The sequence below is a fragment of the Gavia stellata genome, chromosome 33 (assembly GCF_030936135.1).
Source record: "Gavia stellata isolate bGavSte3 chromosome 33, bGavSte3.hap2, whole genome shotgun sequence".
Lineage (NCBI taxonomy): Eukaryota > Metazoa > Chordata > Aves > Gaviiformes > Gaviidae > Gavia > Gavia stellata.
Window position 1 is genome coordinate 4,867,941 of NC_082626.1, and position 19,528 is coordinate 4,887,468.

Genomic DNA, 19,528 nt, shown 5'->3' on the forward strand with positions numbered 1-19,528 from the left:
AGGCCAGAAACCGCTTGCAGAGCTGGCACCTTCTGTGTTGGAGCAGTCGCTGGACATTTTGAATTTCGGTGATGGACTCTGGCGAGAGAGATCGAGAGTGTGTTGGGACCTTTCGGTGGCTAGGCAAGTGCTGAGCCAATGGAGACTGTGGTCCACTAATGCCCAAATAACTCCCGCAGGGTTTGGATCAAAGGGGTGGCAAGGTTCCCGGTCACGGTATATACTCTTGGAAAAATCACTACTGGCTACTTACACAGCCCTATTAGATACTGAACCCATGGCATCAGACACAACCTTTGAAATTCAGACCCCGTTGCCTGTCCTCAAAATAATGAGGGAGCCTGCTCCCCTTACCCAGGGAATGGCACACTCCAGTACAATTCAGGAGATGACAATGTACATAGCATGTGAATATGAGCCGGCACAGCTGAATATGAGCTGGCAGTGTGCCCAGGTGGCCAAGAAGGCCAACGGCATCCTGGCCTGTATCAGAAATAGTGTGGCCAGCAGGAGTAGAGAGGTGATCGTGCCCCTGTACTCAGCGCTGGTGAGGCCGCACCTCGAATACTGTGTTCACTTTTGGGCCCCTCACTACAAGAAGGACATTGAGGTGCTGGAGCATGTCCAGAGAAGGGCGACGGAGCTGGTGAGGGATCTGGAGCACAAGCCTGATGAGGAGTGGCTGAGGGAACTGGAGTTGTTCAGTCTGGAGAAGAGGAGGCTGAGGGGAGACCTTATAGCTCTCTCCAATGACCTGAAAGGGGGTTGTGGTGAGGTGGGTGTTGGTCTCTTCTCCCAAGTGACTAGCGACAGGACAAGATGAAATGGCCTCAAGTTGCGCCAGGGGAGGTTTAGGCTGGATATTAGGAAAAATTGCTTTACTGAGAGTGGTGAAGCACTGGAACAGGCTGCCCAGGGAGATGGCGGAGTCACCATGGCTGGAGGCGTTCAAGGGACGTGTGGGCGTGGCATTGCGGGACATGGTTTAGTGGGCATGGTGGTCTTGGGTTGATGGTTGGACTTGATGGTCTTACAGGTCTTTTCCAACCTTAGTGATTCTGCGATTCTGTGATTCTGTGATGTCAGGCCTGGATCGTGGTGGAAACGGGGCGTACAGGGAGCTTGACAGAGTACAATATCCAATGGCAACGGGGTGCCATGCCACCCCCTGATATGCTGCCCTCACCCATTCAGTGTGCACCACCCCCATCCGACTTGCAAAAATAAAAATATACACAGGTTGTCTGAAGCCCAAGGAATTTGATGCCTTTTCCACATTCCGTACCATCCCCAGTCTAATGGTATTATTGAACACAGCAATGGACTTCGTAAGACTCAAGTACCACTTTGCACTTGGACCGGTGAGTCCAAAGCCTCGACTAGTACCTCCTCATTTCACGGGTGGCCACGTCACCTTAACAACGCAGTCACTGCCCGAAACAATTGACGGACCATGACTGGCAGTCCGATCTGGAAAGCTTTTGATAGCAGCCCCTGTGTAACTTTCACTTTGGGCAAAAAAGATAATCATCAATTATCTGTAGGACAAACTGTCCAGGTTAACCACCTGCAAAAAGGAAGTTTTCCTTGCTTATTACAAACACTCCTTCAAAGTGCCATGTGGAAGGTGCTTTGACCACCAGGGTAATGAACATCTCGTTTCCGAGCAGTGGATATCCAAAATATCTAATAGCCAAAGGGAATGAAGCTGGATTTGTCTTTTCTTTCAGGTTACCTACCCTAACTGCAACATGGCCAACTGGGAACTCAGATTATCTTCCTGGGATCCTTGGTCCCATGCATATTGAGGAATTTGACAACTTGCAGTGAGGAATGGATGTGAGTCATAACTACTCACAAAAGGGCGAAATGAAGGGGAAAGTCAAATTGCAACAGAAAATAGAGGTGGATGTAACTTAACACAGCATTAAAGTATATTTTGTTGGGGGATTGTTTGGATTACGAACTTTGGTGGTTATGTTCAGCTGATACTATGTTGTAGTGAAACTGGTATGTGAGAGGATGGAACGAGGAAGAAGAGAGCAAGAGAAATAAAATGAGTTGAAACAAATGGTTTTGGAAAGAAAAAAGATAAAATGTCATGAGCAACCGGGAATAGCAGAGTTGAAAAAGAAAAAGAAGCAAAGACTGGATTATAGCTAGTAATTACAATAATGGGGAACGTCCTTATCCCAGGGATGGAATAGCAATCGCATTATTTAATTTATGAATAAATGAATAAATTATGACAAACTGCCAGAGAGCTCATCAAAAAAAAGCTGTCTTTGCTGCACGTCAGCCCAAGTTTTTTACATCCAGACCATTCACCAAAATCTTGTCTTGAAAGAACAGATGGCTGCGGAGAGGTCCGAATACTTCAGTCCTCCTACTCTGGGCTGTCAGAGCTGAGCGATGCCTCAGTCCCCTAATCTTCCTGCTGCCCAGCTGGGTCTTTGTGGAGAAGTGCGTGGACAGCGCATCAGGGCTGTGATTGACAGGCAGCTCAATGAAGGTGCAGGAGGGGCAGCAGTTTTTGCTCTGGCTTCTCAGTCTGTCCCCCAGCATAACATCCAGCTGGCTGAAAATAGAGGCCAGTGGGTAATTCATGAGACCCACAGCCTCACCAGCTCCAAGGTTTGACTGGCAGCTTTTACAATCTTGCAGCACAGGTACAGAAGGGTATTGTTCGGATCTATGCAATCTTCCCCATTCCCAGCTATGAAAAAGTGCCGGGGCACAGAGATGCAACTCCACGGTCACCTTCCGAAAGTGAAATAAGGCGTGCTTGTTCTGGCCAGTCTTTATTTCAAGGCTGATTGTGCCAATGTGCTGGCAATTTATCAGCATGTTAGTGTGGCTTACCCTACATCACTGTCATGATCTGGCCATTATTATTAGTAGCTAGTATGGGGCTATGTTTTGGATTTGTGCGGGAAACAGTGTTGATAACACAGGGATGTTTTCCTGAGTAAGCACTGAGCAGTGCTTACACGGAGTCAAGGCTTTTTCTGTTTCTCACACCACCCCACCAGCGAGTAGGCTGGGGGTGCGCAAGAAATTGGGAAGGGACACAGCCAGGAAAGCTGACCCCAACTGACCAAAGGGATATTCCACACCACATGACATAATGCTCAGCAATAAAACTAGGGGGGAGGGTGGCAGGGGGGCCACTGCTCGGGGACTGGCTGGGCATCGGTCTTTTGGTGCTGAGCAATTGTTTTCATTTGCATCACTTGGCTTTCCTGGGGTCTGTTTCTCTCTGTTATTTTCCTTTTCATTACAACTTCTGTATTTATTTATTTCCATTATTTAACTGCTTTTATCTCATCCCATGAGTTTTCTCACTTTTACCCTTCCAACTCTCTTCCCCCATCCCGTTGTGGGGGGAGTGAGTGAATGGCTGTGTGGTGCTTAGTTGCCCACTGGGGTTAAAGCATGACAAGCTCTTTATAAACTCTGACAGCACGTCAATGTAGCAAAAGGTGTTCTGGGCTGTAAAATAGCTCCACATCTTGGTTTTCAGCATCCCGTTAAGACACTCCCTGGCAGAGGATTTTGCTTCATTATTAGTAACAAAATGGTGAACATTACCCTGCTTTAACATCTTCCTCAAAGGCTGGTTTAAGCATTCCTTTTCCCGGTCAGTCTGCAATTTCTGGGCCTTGTGCTTGCTCATTCTTTCTGTCAAAGACTTCTTTTAACATCAAAATTATCAGAATGGGAGAGTGTCGCTTGCATCATGATTTGCTTGAAAAAGACCCAGGCTGTTAAGTATTGGCTTTGGATTCATTCACAGTGCCCTAAGCACCGCCCCAACACAGTCACACAATCCCAGAAGCTACAAGACTTCATGTATTTCCATCAAGAAACACAAACTCACCGCCACCGATAGCAAATACACCTTGCAAAAGTTCTGAGTGGCCTCATTGTCTTTACACGTTCCTGAAAGGTTCATTTCTTGCATTACTGCCAGAAGAGTCATCGCTGTATTCCCCTGAGCCGGGGAGCAGGCCAGGGCCAGGGTCTCTGGAGGGGCAGCAAGGGAGCGGGTACCTGGGTGCCTGAGGGGGTCGGAGGAGTCTGGGAGAAGGGAGGGGATGGGAGTGTCTGCGGGGGAAGTGAGGGCGTCAGGGCTGTTGGTGAGGGGAACTGCGGGGAGCGAGGGTGTATGTGGGAGAGCTGAGGTAATCGGTGGTGCCTGGCTGGGAACTGAGGGGGTCGGGGGAGTCTGAGGGCAACTGAGGGGGTCGGCGGTGTCTACTCAGAAATGATCTCCCCAAACCCACAAAGTCAGTGCCGTCTCGCAAGGCAGCTACGAGGTACTGCTTGCCAATGTCAGGGCTCCTCAGGAAGCCCCAGAGGCGGCCAGGACTTTCACTTTGCTATTTAACTTAAAACCAGCCTGCATTTAAACACCTATGCAGGTCCAATACACAGCTATTGTTGCAAATCAACTCTCAGCTTTATTTGCTGTGAGGGGTTTTCAGCCCATGAACCTGCATCAGTGGGCGAAGGCGGTTATTCCTGACTGGGTCATGGCTCAGTTGACGAATACTGGAATAGAATTTCTTCCCTTCCCTGAGACTCAGCAGATACAGAGGCTTTCATGGTCTCGGCCATTTCTTTCGTATGCTTTTAGTGGGTTTCCTTTCTAAAACCAAGCCATTGGATTTTGACATCTTTTTAACCTCCAGGGAATAGTTCTGCTTCTATGCTGCTCTTTGTTCCTTCCTCAGGGTAAAGACCTTCTGCAGGTATCACCACAGGGACAAGTAAAGGACATGTCATGAAGCATACATTTAGTTCCTGGTAATTCACTGCTTCAGAAGGACCACAGAAACAGGAAATGGACAAAAAAGGGGGAAATTCTCCTCTAAGGATATCCTGGTTTACATGCTTTTAAATGAAATGCTAAACACGGTGCAGGCATTACCGTATTCACATATGCTTCCGTCTTCTAACGGCATGAGCATTTTCCTGACTTGCTTAAACCTCTACCATGAGTCACTCCTGAGGGCCAAGGAGCAGAATGGCAAATGGACAGAGCATAGTTCAAAGCGGAGTAAAAGTACCATTGAACAATGTACAAGCATCAAGGCTTTCGTTGTCTAAATATAGCATTGATGACTCTCGTGTATGCAATTATTTCATGATTCTTAACATGAAAATGAGGCACATCCAAGTCCTGGTGGGGATCATCTCACCTGACCTGGATCCCTCTTGCTGGGCACTCCCTAGTTCTTTCCAAGACTAAGAAGCTACAGATACATTACTTAGGCAACAACTATTCTTCGGGAAGAACGGAGAGCCCCTACAGTACTCAGGAGAAAGGCTGTTATATTTGTTTCACAGGGAATAAAACAGCAGTCTTTAAAACCTGCCACTGCCTTGGATAGCAAACCCCCAAACTCAAGTACTTAGAAATTTCAATAAACAGAATTAGTATACCTGACATTCGGATGCCATTTATATATATTTAAACTAACATATAGAGATAGCTGTTATGATGGCTTAATTAACCATTTGAAGATCACTACTCTGTGAAGTATTCCGGTTATTTACCCATGCAGGTTCCCGTAAGCAGATAGGGAGATGATCGCCTCTGTTCCTGCCACTGATAAAAATCACAGTTAAAACCTGTCAAAACACATTGATTTATAATTCAGGGATTTGAAACCTAATCGAAAACAAAACGTTGAGGTGAGGATACATTTCTCGCCCTTCTGTGGTTCAAAGGAAACTCCTCTGCTTTCATGCTTGAGAGATTTATTGGCAAGCGCTAACTGCCTTCACAAAATACTGCACGCAGAAGCATGAGTGAGTTAGCTCCACATGATGTGAGTGAAGGTGAATGGAACCAGGTCAGCTATGCCATCTGTCTTCAGAGCTCTAATTTTTAAATCAAGAATTTCTGATGACTTGGGATGAACAGTGCGGTATTGTACTCATGGCAGTAAGAACTTTCTCAGACGTTTCCAACTCAAGCCATATTTCAATCACCTTTTATCAGATGATAATTGCTGTACCACGAACCCAGCCTTTGGAAATGCCAAGTGTTCATTTGAAACCATGTGAAATTCCCCCCAAATTAGGTAGCAAATATCCTCTCTTCATTGACTTGCCAAGAAACAAAAGAAAAGCCAGATAGACATTCAACCGCACCTAACAAGCACAAGGAATCAATATGAAAAAAAAAAAAAAAAAAGAGTAATAACGCTCAGTGAAATCAACTCAAAACAATACGAAAGTTAATCAGGAATCTGAAAATTATTTATTTTTGTGGCGCCCCATACAGTCTACATGTCTGTAGATATGTCCTAAGTCTCACGGAATATGCTAAGGGTGCGAATGGAGGAAATGTGCATCGTGGAAATGATCAGCAGCCAGGGGAGGCGTGGTCTCTCTCAAGTCCTGCTGCTGTCCTGGCCTCACTCCCTGCCTCCCTGCCTCCCTCCTCCCTCCTCCCAGTGCTGGGGCCACCTGCTGTCCCCAGGCCAGGAAGAGCTGCTGCAGGCACCCAGAGCGTTCCCCGGTGAGCCCTGTACCACCTCCTCTGCCTTCCTGGCTGCCCAGGGATGTTCCTTAGCCCATGGCTGTCTGGGCACCAAGGGAGTGTGCTACTCCTGGCCAGCAGCTGGGTAGGGGCTGCTCCAGGTCATCGAATCATAGAATGGTTTGCGTTGGAAGGGACCTTTAAAGATCATCTAGTCCAACCCTCCTGACATGGGCAGAGACATCTTTCACTAGATCAGGTTGCTCAAAGCCCCATCCAACCTGGCCTTGAACACTTCCAGTGATGGGGCAGCCAAAACTCCTCTGGGCAACCTGTTCCAGTCTCTCACCACCCTCATCGTAAAACATTGCTTCCCTATGTCCAAGCTAAACCTACGCTCTTTCAGTTCAAAACCATTGCCCCTTGTCCTGTCACTACAGGCCTTGGTAAAAAGTCTCCCTCCATCTTTCTTCCAAGCCCCCTTTAGATATTGAAAAGACACAGGAAAATCTGCCCAGAGCCTTCTCTTCTCCAGGCTGAACAACCCCAACTCTCTCAGCCTTTCTTCACAGCAGAGGTCTTCCAGACCTTGCATGATTTTTGTGGCCCTCCTCTGGATCCGCTCTAACAGGACCGTGTCTTTCTTGTACTGGGGACCCCAGAGCTGGATGCAGTACTGCAGGTGGGGTCTCACGACAGTGGAGCGGAGGTCAGAGAATCCCCTCCCTCCACCTGCTGGCCACGCTTCTTTGGATGCAGCCCAGGTTACGATTGGCTTTGTGGGCTGCAAGTGCACATGGCCGGCTCAAGTCCAAGGTTTCGTCCACCAGGATTCCCAAGTCTTTCTCCGCACGGCTGCTCTCAGTCCATTTTGGCTCCTGTCTGTCCGATTTGCCCCTGGTGAAGCCATGTTGGCTGGCTGTAAGCACCTCCCTGTCTTCAATATGTCTTCATAAGTCTTCCAGGAGGATGTGCTCCATGATCTTATCAGGCACGGATGCCCTGGAGGAGTCTGCAGCCCTCCTCAGCAGTGAGCCTCTGCAGGAGCATGGCAGACGTCTGCTGCCTGCAGACTTGACCAGTACAGCAGAAGCCCAGGACGAAAGGGCCAAACCTGAGCTGATGCTTCTCCAGGCTTTCAGCTTGACAGAAGAACTGTCAAGGGCCAGTTCTGCATCTCCTCGTATGACCCTGAGCTCTTCTACCACCTGTTGTTGCGTGTGCTGTGTGAGGAGACCTACACCCACCTGGCATATGTACTGGCAAAGATCCTCCCCACGGTCAGTGAGGGGCTGCTGCCCTTTTGACAGCCGCCCCCAATAAAGCCTTTTCTATCTCCACCTCCATGTGCTCGGGCGTCTTTGTTGGGGTGCAGGGACAGGGGCTTGCCCTGCGTGCCAGTCCCTGCAGCCCCTGGAGGCCAGGCCCAGTCTCATCTGCTAGGCACTGGGCACTGCCAGCCTGCCTGATGCAAGCCAGGGCCTTGTGTGCCAGCCTCACCTGCCCTCCCGCCCTCTGTCCCCGCAGTATTTATGATGCTGTGTAATCAGCTGGAACCACCGTCTTCTCAGGCCATGGTAGTTTTTTTACTCCACCTTTTCGGCAAACATTTAGCTACGTGCCGGCCAACCCCTGTAAGCGTGTCTGAAACTACTCCAGCTCCAGCAGCCGGGGATACATTTACACGCAGGCCGGCAAATCTTAGCACCCACAGCCCCCTAGACCCATCCCAAACCCCCTCCCTTCCTCCCTGCAGATCCCCATGACCCCACAGCTGCCCGCCTACTCTAGTGTCCCACAGCCCCTATGGCCCCCACACCCCTCCTCTCACACCACAGCTGCCCAGCCAGTGCCCTTCTCCCTCCCCATAGCCCCACGGCCCCGGTCTCCCGCACTCCCCATGCTCCCATCTCTGGTGGCCCCACTGCCCCGTGCACCCCTGTCCCCATCCCAAGCGATGCTGTCCCCATGGACCCGCTGCAGGTTGCACCCCATCCCGTGGGCTCCGTGCTGCAGGTTGCACCCCATCCCGTGGGCTCCGTCTAGCAATGTCGTAGCCAGTCATTTTGTCTCCAAAGCCCTATCCCTGCTGACCCCACAGCCACCTTCCATCACAGCCCCGGCTGCTCCCTGACAGCTTCTCCAGCCGCTCGCAGGTTTTGCTACCGAGGGGAAAGGCCCTGCAGAATGGAGGCCGGAGTGACCCAGCCTGCCAGCTCCTGAATGCAGTGCCACTGCAAGCAGCCACTCACAGGTTTTGCTGAAGCATGTGGGTCACTGCTTCCTGCCACGTGGCCACAACCTTTCCTCCTGGTGTCCTGTCATGTGCCGGCAGCCGCGGGACTATGAGCAAGTGAGAGACCACAATCGTCTTGGGAGCCTACAAGAACAGTGTCTGCCCGGGCTAGAGCAGAGAACGTGTCTTTATTTTTTTCCCTTCCCAAGCTGAAGTAGGCAGGAAGCCTACATATCTTGAATGATGGTTTTCTGCAATCTAATTTTAAAAGACCTGATTGGAAAGATATTGAGGCCATTACGCAAGTATTGTTTGATAGTACTGAAAGGGAAATGATTCGCAAAGCGGACAGGACCCAGGTAGAAGCACAAGTTGCTTCCGGGAATCTGCAGGGAATGGTGGAAAATCACCTCCCCTCCACAGACCCGAACTGGGATCCAAACATGGATGGGCATAGACGGCTTCTGACAAAGTCTCGGAAATGGATCTTGTTTAGTATTCAAAATGCATCACCAAAAGCTATCAGTTGGTCTAAATGATACGAAATTAAACAGGATCGGAAAGAATCCCCCACTGATTTGATGCATAAACTAAAGGAAGCCGCCCGAAAATATACTACTATTGATCCCGAGTCAGAGGAAGGTAGAAATCAGTTAGCTCCCCTGTTTATAGGGCAGTCCGCGGATGACGTAAGAAGAAAATTACAAAAACGACAAGGAAATGATGCCTGTCATTTGGGAAAATTATTAGATGTGGCTTGGGTTGCATACAGAAACAGGGATAGTCAGAAGGAAAGAACAAACAGCAGATTAATAGCAGTGTTAGAAGAAAATGCTCGGGGTAAAGAAAAAGGATTATACCAAAGAAGGGGACAAGGATGAGGAGAATCTCCCGGGGACGTTTTGCAGGCTAGACCCCGTTTGGGAAGGAATCAGTGTGCCAACTGAAAAAAAGGAGGGGCATTGGAAACGCGAGCGCCCTTTCCGGAAACAAAATTCCCCTCCGAACCCTCTATTCTCAATCAGTGAAGACTGAAGGGAACCGCAGGAATCTCTCCCAGAGGAACCTCGGGTTAAAGCAAAGCTAGCGAACGAGAAAACTCAATTTTTGGTGGACACGGGGGCTACTTACTCTGTTTTAAATACACTAGAGAGAGAATTAAGTATTAAAACCAGAAATGTTATTGGCGCAACTGGGATTCCTGAAACTCGGCCACTCTTTAAACCCCTACAAACGAAATTAGGAAAACAATGGGTCACCCACCCATTTTTATACTTGCCAGATTCTCCAAAACTGTTACTGGGGAGGGTTTTACTTGAAAAACTAGAAGCAGATATTAAATTTAAGGGAGGTGAAATAGAGATTTTAATTCCAGAAGCTAAATATGTGGAGGCGGCAGCCTTGTTGTTACAGGATATAGATCCCAAGAAGGAAAAGATACCTCGAGAAGCGGAAGGTGCTGTGATTCCCTTGGCATGGGCTGGAGAGATCCCAGGCTTCTTCCATCTTCCATCTTCCATCGCTTCCTCATGAATTTTCATGTCCTTCCAGTTCGCCCTGGTTTAACACTTGCCCAGCTTTACTCTGCACAGAGACACAAGATGAAACCCCGTTCAGCCATGTGGCAACATGGGCTCGAATGAAAGAGCACGCGTTCATTCACAGATGAGTTGCAGCTCAACAGACTGAGAAGCAGCGAGGTGGAGAAAGGCAGTTCTGAACACACACACAGACACACAGACACACACAGACACAAACACAAACACACACAGACACAGACACACACACAGACACACACACACACACACATACACAGACACAGAGGCAGCAGGGCTGCAGCACTTGGGCAGCTCTTCCCATCCAGTCACTTTTCAGAGTGGAGCGGATCAGAGCAGCCCCAAGTGAAAACTGCCCTTCTTCAGCACTTTCAGGAGAAAATGGCATCCATTTGCTCACCTTTAGAAGGCAATTTGCACAACTCAACATTGTCTTATTCTTACTGACTACAGCTTTCAGGCCATTTGCATTAACTAATGGCCCTCAAAGCAGCAGCTTAGGAATTCAGGATCTCATGGGCAGGTTTGAGTATGCAAATCTGACCAAACTCACTAACTGACTTCAGACACAAGCAGGAGCAACTGACACAATTTCAATTAGAAATTGGACCGGGTCTTGAGACAGACAGGGCCTGACTCCTTCCAAATATGTCTTGAGGAAACACTGCAATTCTCAGGTGCATCTCAACACAGGAGACTCGGGACACGTTTACGGGAGGCACCGGAGCATGTTACTCCTCAGGGAAGAGCATCCCGGTCTGCCCTCGCAATTGAAAGCAACATTACTGGGGCAATTAAGGGACTGCAGAAAGGCAGACCGTATGCACAAAAGCTTGCTCCCGAGTCTAGGCAGCTCTACAGTTGTTGAAACTGGCCTAAAAGACATAGCAGGAGCTGCGCTGAGCCTGGTCAGCCTGCACCTCTCTCTCCCGTGCTCCATCACACAGTACAAGCTGGCAGCAGCATTTCTGCAGGTTTCTCACTGAGCTGCACAGAAAAACGCGTCCTCAACATACAGTGGGAGACACTAGTATTACCACGAGTGATGGTGACTGCCAACTTCTATGGTGATTTCCTACAGCCCATCTAAGGTACTCATGGCATCGGAAACAGTGTTGGAATCACACACTCGCCAGCTTGCAAAGTTCGGAGCACCGCCGCTGAAAGCTGGCGATGGGACCTGGCCTGAAACCCTCTCCTCCTCGAGGCTCAACCCTCGCCAGCTGAGAAATGCTGAGACGTATGAAGTGAGTATTTCACGGAACTTGAGGGGAATTTTTAACAGGTACCTTTGTACATACAGCTGTACCTTTGTGTCCGTGCGTGTGCGTCTGTGAATCAACGTGCGGACTCGATAGCAAGTATAGTATTACCATTTCAAATCTGTAATCAAGCTACTCTTCTGATTTTAGTAAATTCAGGGATTTTTATACCACTAAAATGTCAGAAAGCTTTACAAGCCTTTTTATCCTATTTTATACTTTTACACTTGTTCCATAAAACCATTTTCCACTCTCCAGCTTACCATCTCTCTATGCAGAAAAGTCCTATCTGCCACACTTCATCAGCTACATAGGATATGGCAACCTTTCAAATACATCAGTATTTATACAAGTAGAAACTTCAAAATGCAAAAAAGAAAAAAAAAAAAGAAAAAGGGTGGTGGGGGAAAAATTGTTTTCTACCTTGACTGTTAGGTTCTTCAGCTGCCGGTATTTAACATTAATGTCTCTGTATTTCAAGGTCATGACTGCATCAGTTCTGCTATTTGTGGACATCAGTGAGAGATTATTTGCCTTTCACCAGTTCAGACGTTCCACCTCCACTTCTTCCCCGATTTGATTTTTTTTTTTTAATGTTTAAAAGGTCAGAATCTGCCCCTCCAAGGTATAAGGGGCAACAGAGCACATTTTAAGTGAAATTACATTACGCTTCCCTTGATTTAAATACAAAGTTAGCTCCACTGGTACATTCATCCACAAGAACCTTAACAACTCCAACTTCATAGACACCCATAAATTATTTTTGTAAACAGCACATTACTAAACATAGCGCAACAATCTAGGAAAGAGAAAAAGCATGCACACAATCAGCATTTCCCTTTTTCACTAGAAAATGAAAATCTCTAACAGCAGATAAGCCTGGACCCCAGGTGGCATATGGCTTATGAAATGCCACCTATCTGGACTCGACTCTTGAAAGCAATCACGCACTAAGGAAAATTCTGGGCTGTTATGCAGAGGTTTCACTAGAGTCTTGGCAATTTAATTTGGGACGTGAAAGGTATTTGCACTACAGTATACCACGTGCAGTAAAAAAAAAAGGGCTCTTGCAGTTCGATTCCAACGCTGCGTCCTCAAACAAAATGAGGCTGCTATGTTTGAGGAATGTGGATGGAAATCTCACCTGCCATCTCAAACGTACGCTGTGGCTTTTCTTCACTTTTTGTCACTTTCCTCGGGCTTGGTAAATCTTTTGCGGAGTCTGAAGCAAAGGCCTACAGCTTTTTCCTCTTTGTAACAGCGGATGTCTGGGTTTTCACAGGTTGGTTTGCTGAAGGCTGAAGTTCTAATCCTGCAAACTGCTCCCCAGCGCTTGTACACTCACTCTGGGAAACAAAGACAGCTATTTGAATTCTTCTGCAGCTACAAGCTTGGTTTACTTTCTCGTTCGAATGAAATGAAAACATACATTTAGGAATAAATGCGGCATAATGCTCCTTACCTTGCACTCACTTTGTTCTAATAGTTCCGTATCTCAGAATATTGGAGTATATTCTTTCCCAAACCGGGCACTGAAAATAAACCCCTACCAGTCTCACCTCATTTTCACTAACTGCTGATACATCATCCCAGTGTTCCTGCCAAAATGTACCATGCTGCATGGCTGCATAAAATAAACTGGGACCCTTTCAAACTTTCTTTGGCCTGGAGCACACAGCACGCTTCTCAGCTGTTTGCTATATTCTCGGTATGAGGCAGCAAAACGAACAAAGCCAGGCTACACATGGTGGGGTAGGGGGAAAAGGTCTGGATCCTACACAGTTTGGGAGGTACGGGGAAGCATGGGAACCTATTTTATTCTCAAAATGCAACAGCGATGTTTTCCAAAACCCTTGCTGACCAGCCCAAAGCAAGATTTTTGAACGTTAACAGCAAAAAAAGAGCACAGTTCAGTGTCTTAAATGCGCTGCTGCGCGAGGTGGAGAATGGACGAATCAGAGGAACGTGCCACACATTCCAGCTGCAGATGTTTGCCTGACAACTGGTAGGGGCGTACAGCACTGGCTGCTGTGGGAGGCTACCCAGTACGGACCAGTGCCGACCGCAGGCAGGAGGAACCCAACACCTTCCCAGGCACTCAGCAGCTCTCGATGGCAGGACACGACCAGAAGAGCTCTTTTATCCTGCAGTACATGGCAGGGCAGCTGCAGGAAGTGTCTTCCCTGATGGCACATGTTCCCACCCACCCGGCTGTCACCAGTCCCAGCTACAGCACAGAGAAACACTGATGTTTCATGCACATGCCTGCTCAGAAACACACGCCGAAACACACACCCCTGCAAAACCACTGGCCGAGCGCTTGTGGGGAGAAGTGTTCAGCTCTGCCACTGAACGGCAGCAGCCTGGATTCATCAGGAAACGATCCCGACTTCCTGGATCTTGCTGATGCAAGGACGTATTTCAAAATGAAGTCTTTTCTAGCAGGGGAGAGAAGGCTCGAGCAAGAATAATCTGGCTGGTAATTTTCCAAGGCAGCTGACTATTCCCAGTCCCGCAAGAGGGCAGTTGCAGTGAAAGCCCTGTAAGAGTTAACAGAGGACCACACTGCTCCTATTCTTGTAGTCACTAAACATGCTGGGGCCACTCCCGGGGGTTCTGGGAGTCAGGGTGCCTGGTGACTGTGGCCGGAGGGGTCTGTCTCCGTCTCCTTCCCCTCCCCAGCTCTCCGGTCACTCCCGAGGCTGACCTGCGGGGCCTGGCTCCAGCTGACCGGGACCCTATCGCACCGGGCGGTTTGAAGCTCCCCACCACCAGCCCTGGGCGCCCCCAGCCCTCACCTCAGCCGGGCCACAGCTGGAGCAGAGGCTGTGCCTCCCGAGAGAACACGGCTGCGGGGAAGCCAAGTGTGGGGAAGTGGCAGCTCCCAGCATGGGCTGGGAAGGAACATGGCCGCCTGGCCACCCCATGCTCCAGGACTACGGCTCCCAGCATGCCCCGGGGCACCCCTTCCTGCTGGCTGCCTCTCAGGGACACCGTCCCCTTGCCCAGCCCCGCCCCTCCGCAGGGCCCATGGCCGCCTGCCCCGGGGCTGCCCCAGCCCAGGCCCAGGCCCAGGCCCAGGCCCCTGAGCCCCGGTGGAGTCGAGAGGAGGAGAAGAGGTGGACAGAGCAGCGGAGAGGGGTGGGGCAGGGCGGTGGGGTGGCAGGAGAGGAACTGGAGACAGACAGAGGGATGGGAGATGGCCATAGGGGAGGAGAATGACAGAGGGACAAGGAGGGCAGGGAGTGGAGGAAGGAAGAATACTGGCACGGCAGCACCAGGCAGCTCCAAAAATCATCCTGCCTGCACTACCTCGAGCACTACCAGCTTAATTCTGGGCACTTTTCCCTCTTCTTAGGCCTGCTGGTTAAAGAGTCAACGTCAAGAGATGGCCCAGGATGGCAGCAGGGCCAGCGGTGCTGCTTTCTGGATCCTGTGGTGGCGGTGGGCAGAGAGACAGGTGATCAAATCCTGGGGCCGAGTACGTGTGTGGGGCGTCAAGGTCAGCCCTTCCTGCGTTTCCCCAGCAAATCCCCAGCTGATGCCGGCCGCGTGCTGCAGCCCCGGTGCGGTGCCAAAGCTCAAGGAGCTGGGCATTTCTGGGGGCGCTGCACCCTGCCGGGCTCCACCGCCGGCTGCCGGCTGCCCTGGGCTGCCCCCCATTGTCTCCAGCTCTGCTTTCTGCTATTGCCGGGGGCACCACAGAATGTCTTGCCCCCTCCCCACAGCTGTCCTGACCCACGTCTGCAGCTCGTACGTGGTGTCCACGACACACAGCTGATTTCAGCGTGGCAGGTCTCTCTTGTGGCACCCTGGGAATGGGGACAAAGCAACCCCTATCCCATCCCTCCCTTCGAATCTTTGTCCCCAGGGTGACCAAGTGGAGATGTACCGTGTGCTGGAGAGCGTCCTGCAGGGAGGTGAGAGCCAGCTGCAGAGTAACGCTGAGACCCGCCTGACAGCAAAGTCGCCCGGTGGCCGCAGAGCAGCCCAGGTGAGCTGGTTCTCTTGGAGGCCAGCAAAGCAGCCTTCTCTCCACCCATGGTTTTGGTGAGAGATGGAGCAGCGCAGAGATGTTTTGCAGGCTTCCAGGCCTGAGGAGGGTTTCCCAGTGCCCTCGTGAGAGATCCTGCTCCTAGGAAGCGCCTCCCCATAGAGCAGAGGCCGTATCCAGCCGCCTGGAGCTGGGTACAGCTGCCCTGAGGGGTCTCACAGGGAGGACAGGGTCATCTGCCTGGTGGCTGTGGCACAGAAATGATGAGCTGAAGCCCCGTGGCCATGGCTGGCCAGTTCAAAGCTTCTGAGTGCCTCAACCTTTCTTCCCGGGAGCATTTTTCAGGGGGAGAAGATGGACGCTGGGGATGTCCTGGTGGCTTTGGCTACAATGTGCCATGGTTATGGGGTGACAGGACTATGTGGTTCCAGATTTTAAGTGAGTTAGGATTAAAGCGTGTTATAGTTACGGACAGAATCTGGGTTTGTTGGCCCTGGGTTCCTGGGGTTAGGTTATTCTGCACGGTCTTTTTTTGCGGCGAGTCCTTTTTTCAGCTTGTTTGACATTTAGGGTTTGGATAGGGGCCTTTGGTTTGTGTACCGTGTTTCTTCTGGTTGTGTTTTTGCTGTTCTGGTGGATTGTGCTGTGTTTTCTGTCTTGAAACCATCATTTCTGGTCTAATATATCTACTGCAGGTCGGGCAGTGTCACTTCTGGTGCAGTTCGACTCATTTCTTGCGAGTTGTTAGGTAGGTAGGTAGGCAGGTAGGTAGGTAGGTATGGAGGACTTGCGGTCCATGGAGAATGACTGCCAAACGGGGAGGGGTGAGAGGACTTCTGGCCCATAGGGAATGACTGCCAGAGGGCTACGTGTACTTCTGAATTTATGTGGACTTCCAAATGCATGGTCATTTCTCCTGCCGTGAGGAAGAGCCATGGGAAGACACCAGCCACACGGAAGGACAAGAGTATCCCCAAGGGTCCGTGGCTCTTTGGTTTTTGCTTTTGAGTAAGAAAGCTGCAAAGAGGCTGCTATTGTTAAGTTTAGAGACATTTTGTGAAGTCCTGGACCGAGTATTGCATGACTTGAAACATTGCTGAAAAGATGGTGGAGGTTTGTCTGCATGTTCTGGGTGCTTTGGGTTTGAACATCTGCTCGTGGCGGTGACTTCATGCAGTCCTTAGCTCCCCTCTGAAGGCACCACATGTGCTTAGGGCAAGGTTCATCATCCACGATAGTGGATGTGAATCCGTATTTCAAATGGATTTCTTGATCATTTTGAATTTGGGGGGGGCAGCTTCTTCTGAGGTGTGGTTCAATCATCCGTGGTTTGGCCTTTTCTTCACGGGGCTGGTGAGGAGCTCGTAGGGGGAGCAGGAGAAGGGTCAGTGCTGTTTTTTCCACGTTGGTCACTTGTACTAGAGTTATCATGGTTATCTCCCATCCCCAGTTTCTTTGCAGGCATCTCTTTAAGCCACTTGTCTGTTTAGTGAGGGGTAGTGGACTTAACAGGAGACCTTTTATTCCTCATTAGTGCCTCAGAGGTTTTTCTGTCAATTTTTTTTTTTTTTTTGCTTGCTTTTTATTTGCTGTGTTTGATTTAAAAAGCTTATTGTAGCTCTTTGTGTTTCTGTCCTTACAGGAAGTCTCTAGCATTTCTACCCAGGAGGGAGATGTCCAGAAAGGACTGTCCTTGTACCCTGCTGTCAGCCTTCAGCCTAGAGAAAGGTCTGGCAGTGGTGTATGCTTCACGGTAACCTAACTGGAATGCATCTTAAGTGGGGACCCTCTAGAGTAGAGAAGAGAATGTGAGAAACATTTCAGTGATACGCATCTAGTGAGGATGTAAGTACCCACTTTCACTTCTTGGGGTGTTCTTTGCATTCTTTGGCAATATCTACTTAAAAGGGTACCTCAGCAAAAGAAGAAGAAATCCCTTCCGATTTCTGTGTCTGACTAAAAGAACTAACCGGGTCATACAGAGGACTGATGTGAGGAGCCCTTTTTCGGCATTCTTGGGCACCTGGCTTGTCGTGCTTTCCCTGTGCGTAGGGTGGTGCTTTGTGCATGGCACTGGTCTGTGCTGCTGGGTCCCCATCCCTGTTGGTTGCCAGATGCGAGGCACAGGGCTTGTCCTTGTTCAAAAGTACTTGTGTAATTTGAGAATCTGTCAACATACACTTAAAAATGAAAGTCTTCCTTGTGCACTAGTAGAGAAGCAGTGTGGAGGGGTTTCAGGGCAGTGCCTGTGAAAGAGCTGTCAGGAGATCCTGTCCCTTGACTCTCAGATGGGGCAATGAAGGGTTTGAGGAAGTCACGGGTGTTTTGGTGTTCACCAAATCAGGGTTTTTTTTTCTTTTGTAGCTTGTGTCTGTCCTCAGCCATGCACGCAGGAATTTTCACATGAGGCATGAGACTATTCCAGGCCGCAGTGAGCAATCAGGATCCAAACTCTGTTTTGTTTAAGGCAGTCGGGTGGAAATGTGTGGTTGGAGCCTTCTTGGTCACTCACCCTTTGATTTCAGTGCTCTCCTGCAGTCCAAATCTTGCAGTGTTTTTGCTGAGGTATAAAAATTAAAGGGATAAAGCATATTGTCCTCACCCACATACACACCTTCTCCCCAGCTCAAGGTGAACAGACAAAACCTCTGGGGGTACCTTGTTTTATTAAACGTGTATCGGCTATCCAGCATCAGGGGACTTGTGTAGAGCGAGTGGCTGCAGGTGCCTGGGCTTGACCAGCGTCACCTGGAAGGGAAAAAGGAGAAAAAAGGTGCCCATGGGGACTTGTTCCCAGGTATGTTTATTTGTCATTTCATAGAATCAGAGAATCATAGAATGCTTTAGGTTGGAAGGGACCTTGAGATCATCTAGCTCCAACCCCCTGCCATGGGCAGAGACACCTTCCCCTAGACCAGGTTGCTCAAAGCCCCGTCCAACCTGGCCTTGAACATGTCGAGGGTTGGGGCATCCACAACTTCTCTGGGAAACCTGGTTCAGTGTCTCACCACCCTCATGGTAAAGAATTTCTTCCTAATAGCTAATCTAAATCTACCCTCTTTCAGCTTAAAGCCATTACCCCTTGTCCTTTCACTGCATGCCCTTGTACATTGCTGTGTGTGCGCCTTGGAGCGTTTAGCTCGCAATGCTTCCTCTTCTCCTCCCCCTCTTCCTCTTCCTGATCATCTTCCTCCACCTCCTGTTCCTACTCCTCTTCATTGTCATTCTTTTAGCCTTCCTGTCCTCCTTCTGTCTCTCCTACAGCTTGTTCTTGCTGTAGTTGTCCTCATCCTCCTCCCCTTCCTCCCCCTTCCTCCCACTCCTCCTCCACAACTTCATCCTAATCCTTCTTCTCCTGTTAGTCGTCTTTATTCTCCTATTCATCCTCTTGCTCATCCTCTTCTTGTTTCTCCTCCTCCTTCTTGTCTTTCTCCACCTCCTCCTCCACCGCCTCCTCTTTGTTCTGTTCCTTTTCACCCCGTATGTCATCCTCCCCTTCTTTTTTTTCGTCTTCCTCCTCCTCATATTCCCGTTCCTCTTCATTCTCCTTCTCCTTTTCCCTCCTCCTTCTCCTCCTGCTGCCCCTCTACCTCCTCGTCCTCCTCCTCCTCCTCCTTTTTCTCCTCCTTTTTTAACTTCCTTATCATGTTTGTCCCCTCCTCCTTTTCTATAGCATGTTCTTCTGTCTTTGGTTCCTCCTCCGGCCCATCCTTTTCTCTTCCTATTCTTCCTCCTGCTCTTGTGTCACCTGTTGTGCCACCTGTTCCTCTTCTGAGTGTTCCTTGTGTTCCTCCTCCACCTCTTCTTTCCCCTCCTCTTCCTCCTCCTCATGTGCTTCCTCTTCCTTCTTTTCTTTCTCTTCTTCCTCCTTGTTCTCATTGTCTTTCTATGTTCCTCACCCTCTTCATCCCGTTCGTCCTCCTTCCGTCCTCTGCTTCATCCTGTTTGTCTTCCTTCTTTTTCTCCTCCTCCTGTTTGTCCTCCTCT

The 19,528-nt window shown here is 49.5% G+C and overlaps 1 protein-coding gene across 1 annotated transcript in view; it reads left to right on the forward strand.

Annotated features, from left to right (window-relative positions):
• The window catches only part of LOC132320051 (uncharacterized), a 39,164-nt gene extending 21,861 nt beyond the window's left edge, over positions 1-17,303 (forward strand). Inside the window, exons 4-6 of the mRNA XM_059832153.1 lie at positions 14,906-14,991; positions 15,419-15,541; positions 17,184-17,303. Of these exons, the coding sequence (XP_059688136.1) occupies positions 14,906-14,991; positions 15,419-15,541; positions 17,184-17,303 (329 nt within the window). The remainder of the gene's footprint in view (positions 1-14,905; positions 14,992-15,418; positions 15,542-17,183) is intronic.
• Positions 17,304-19,528: the final 2,225 nt, after the last annotated feature.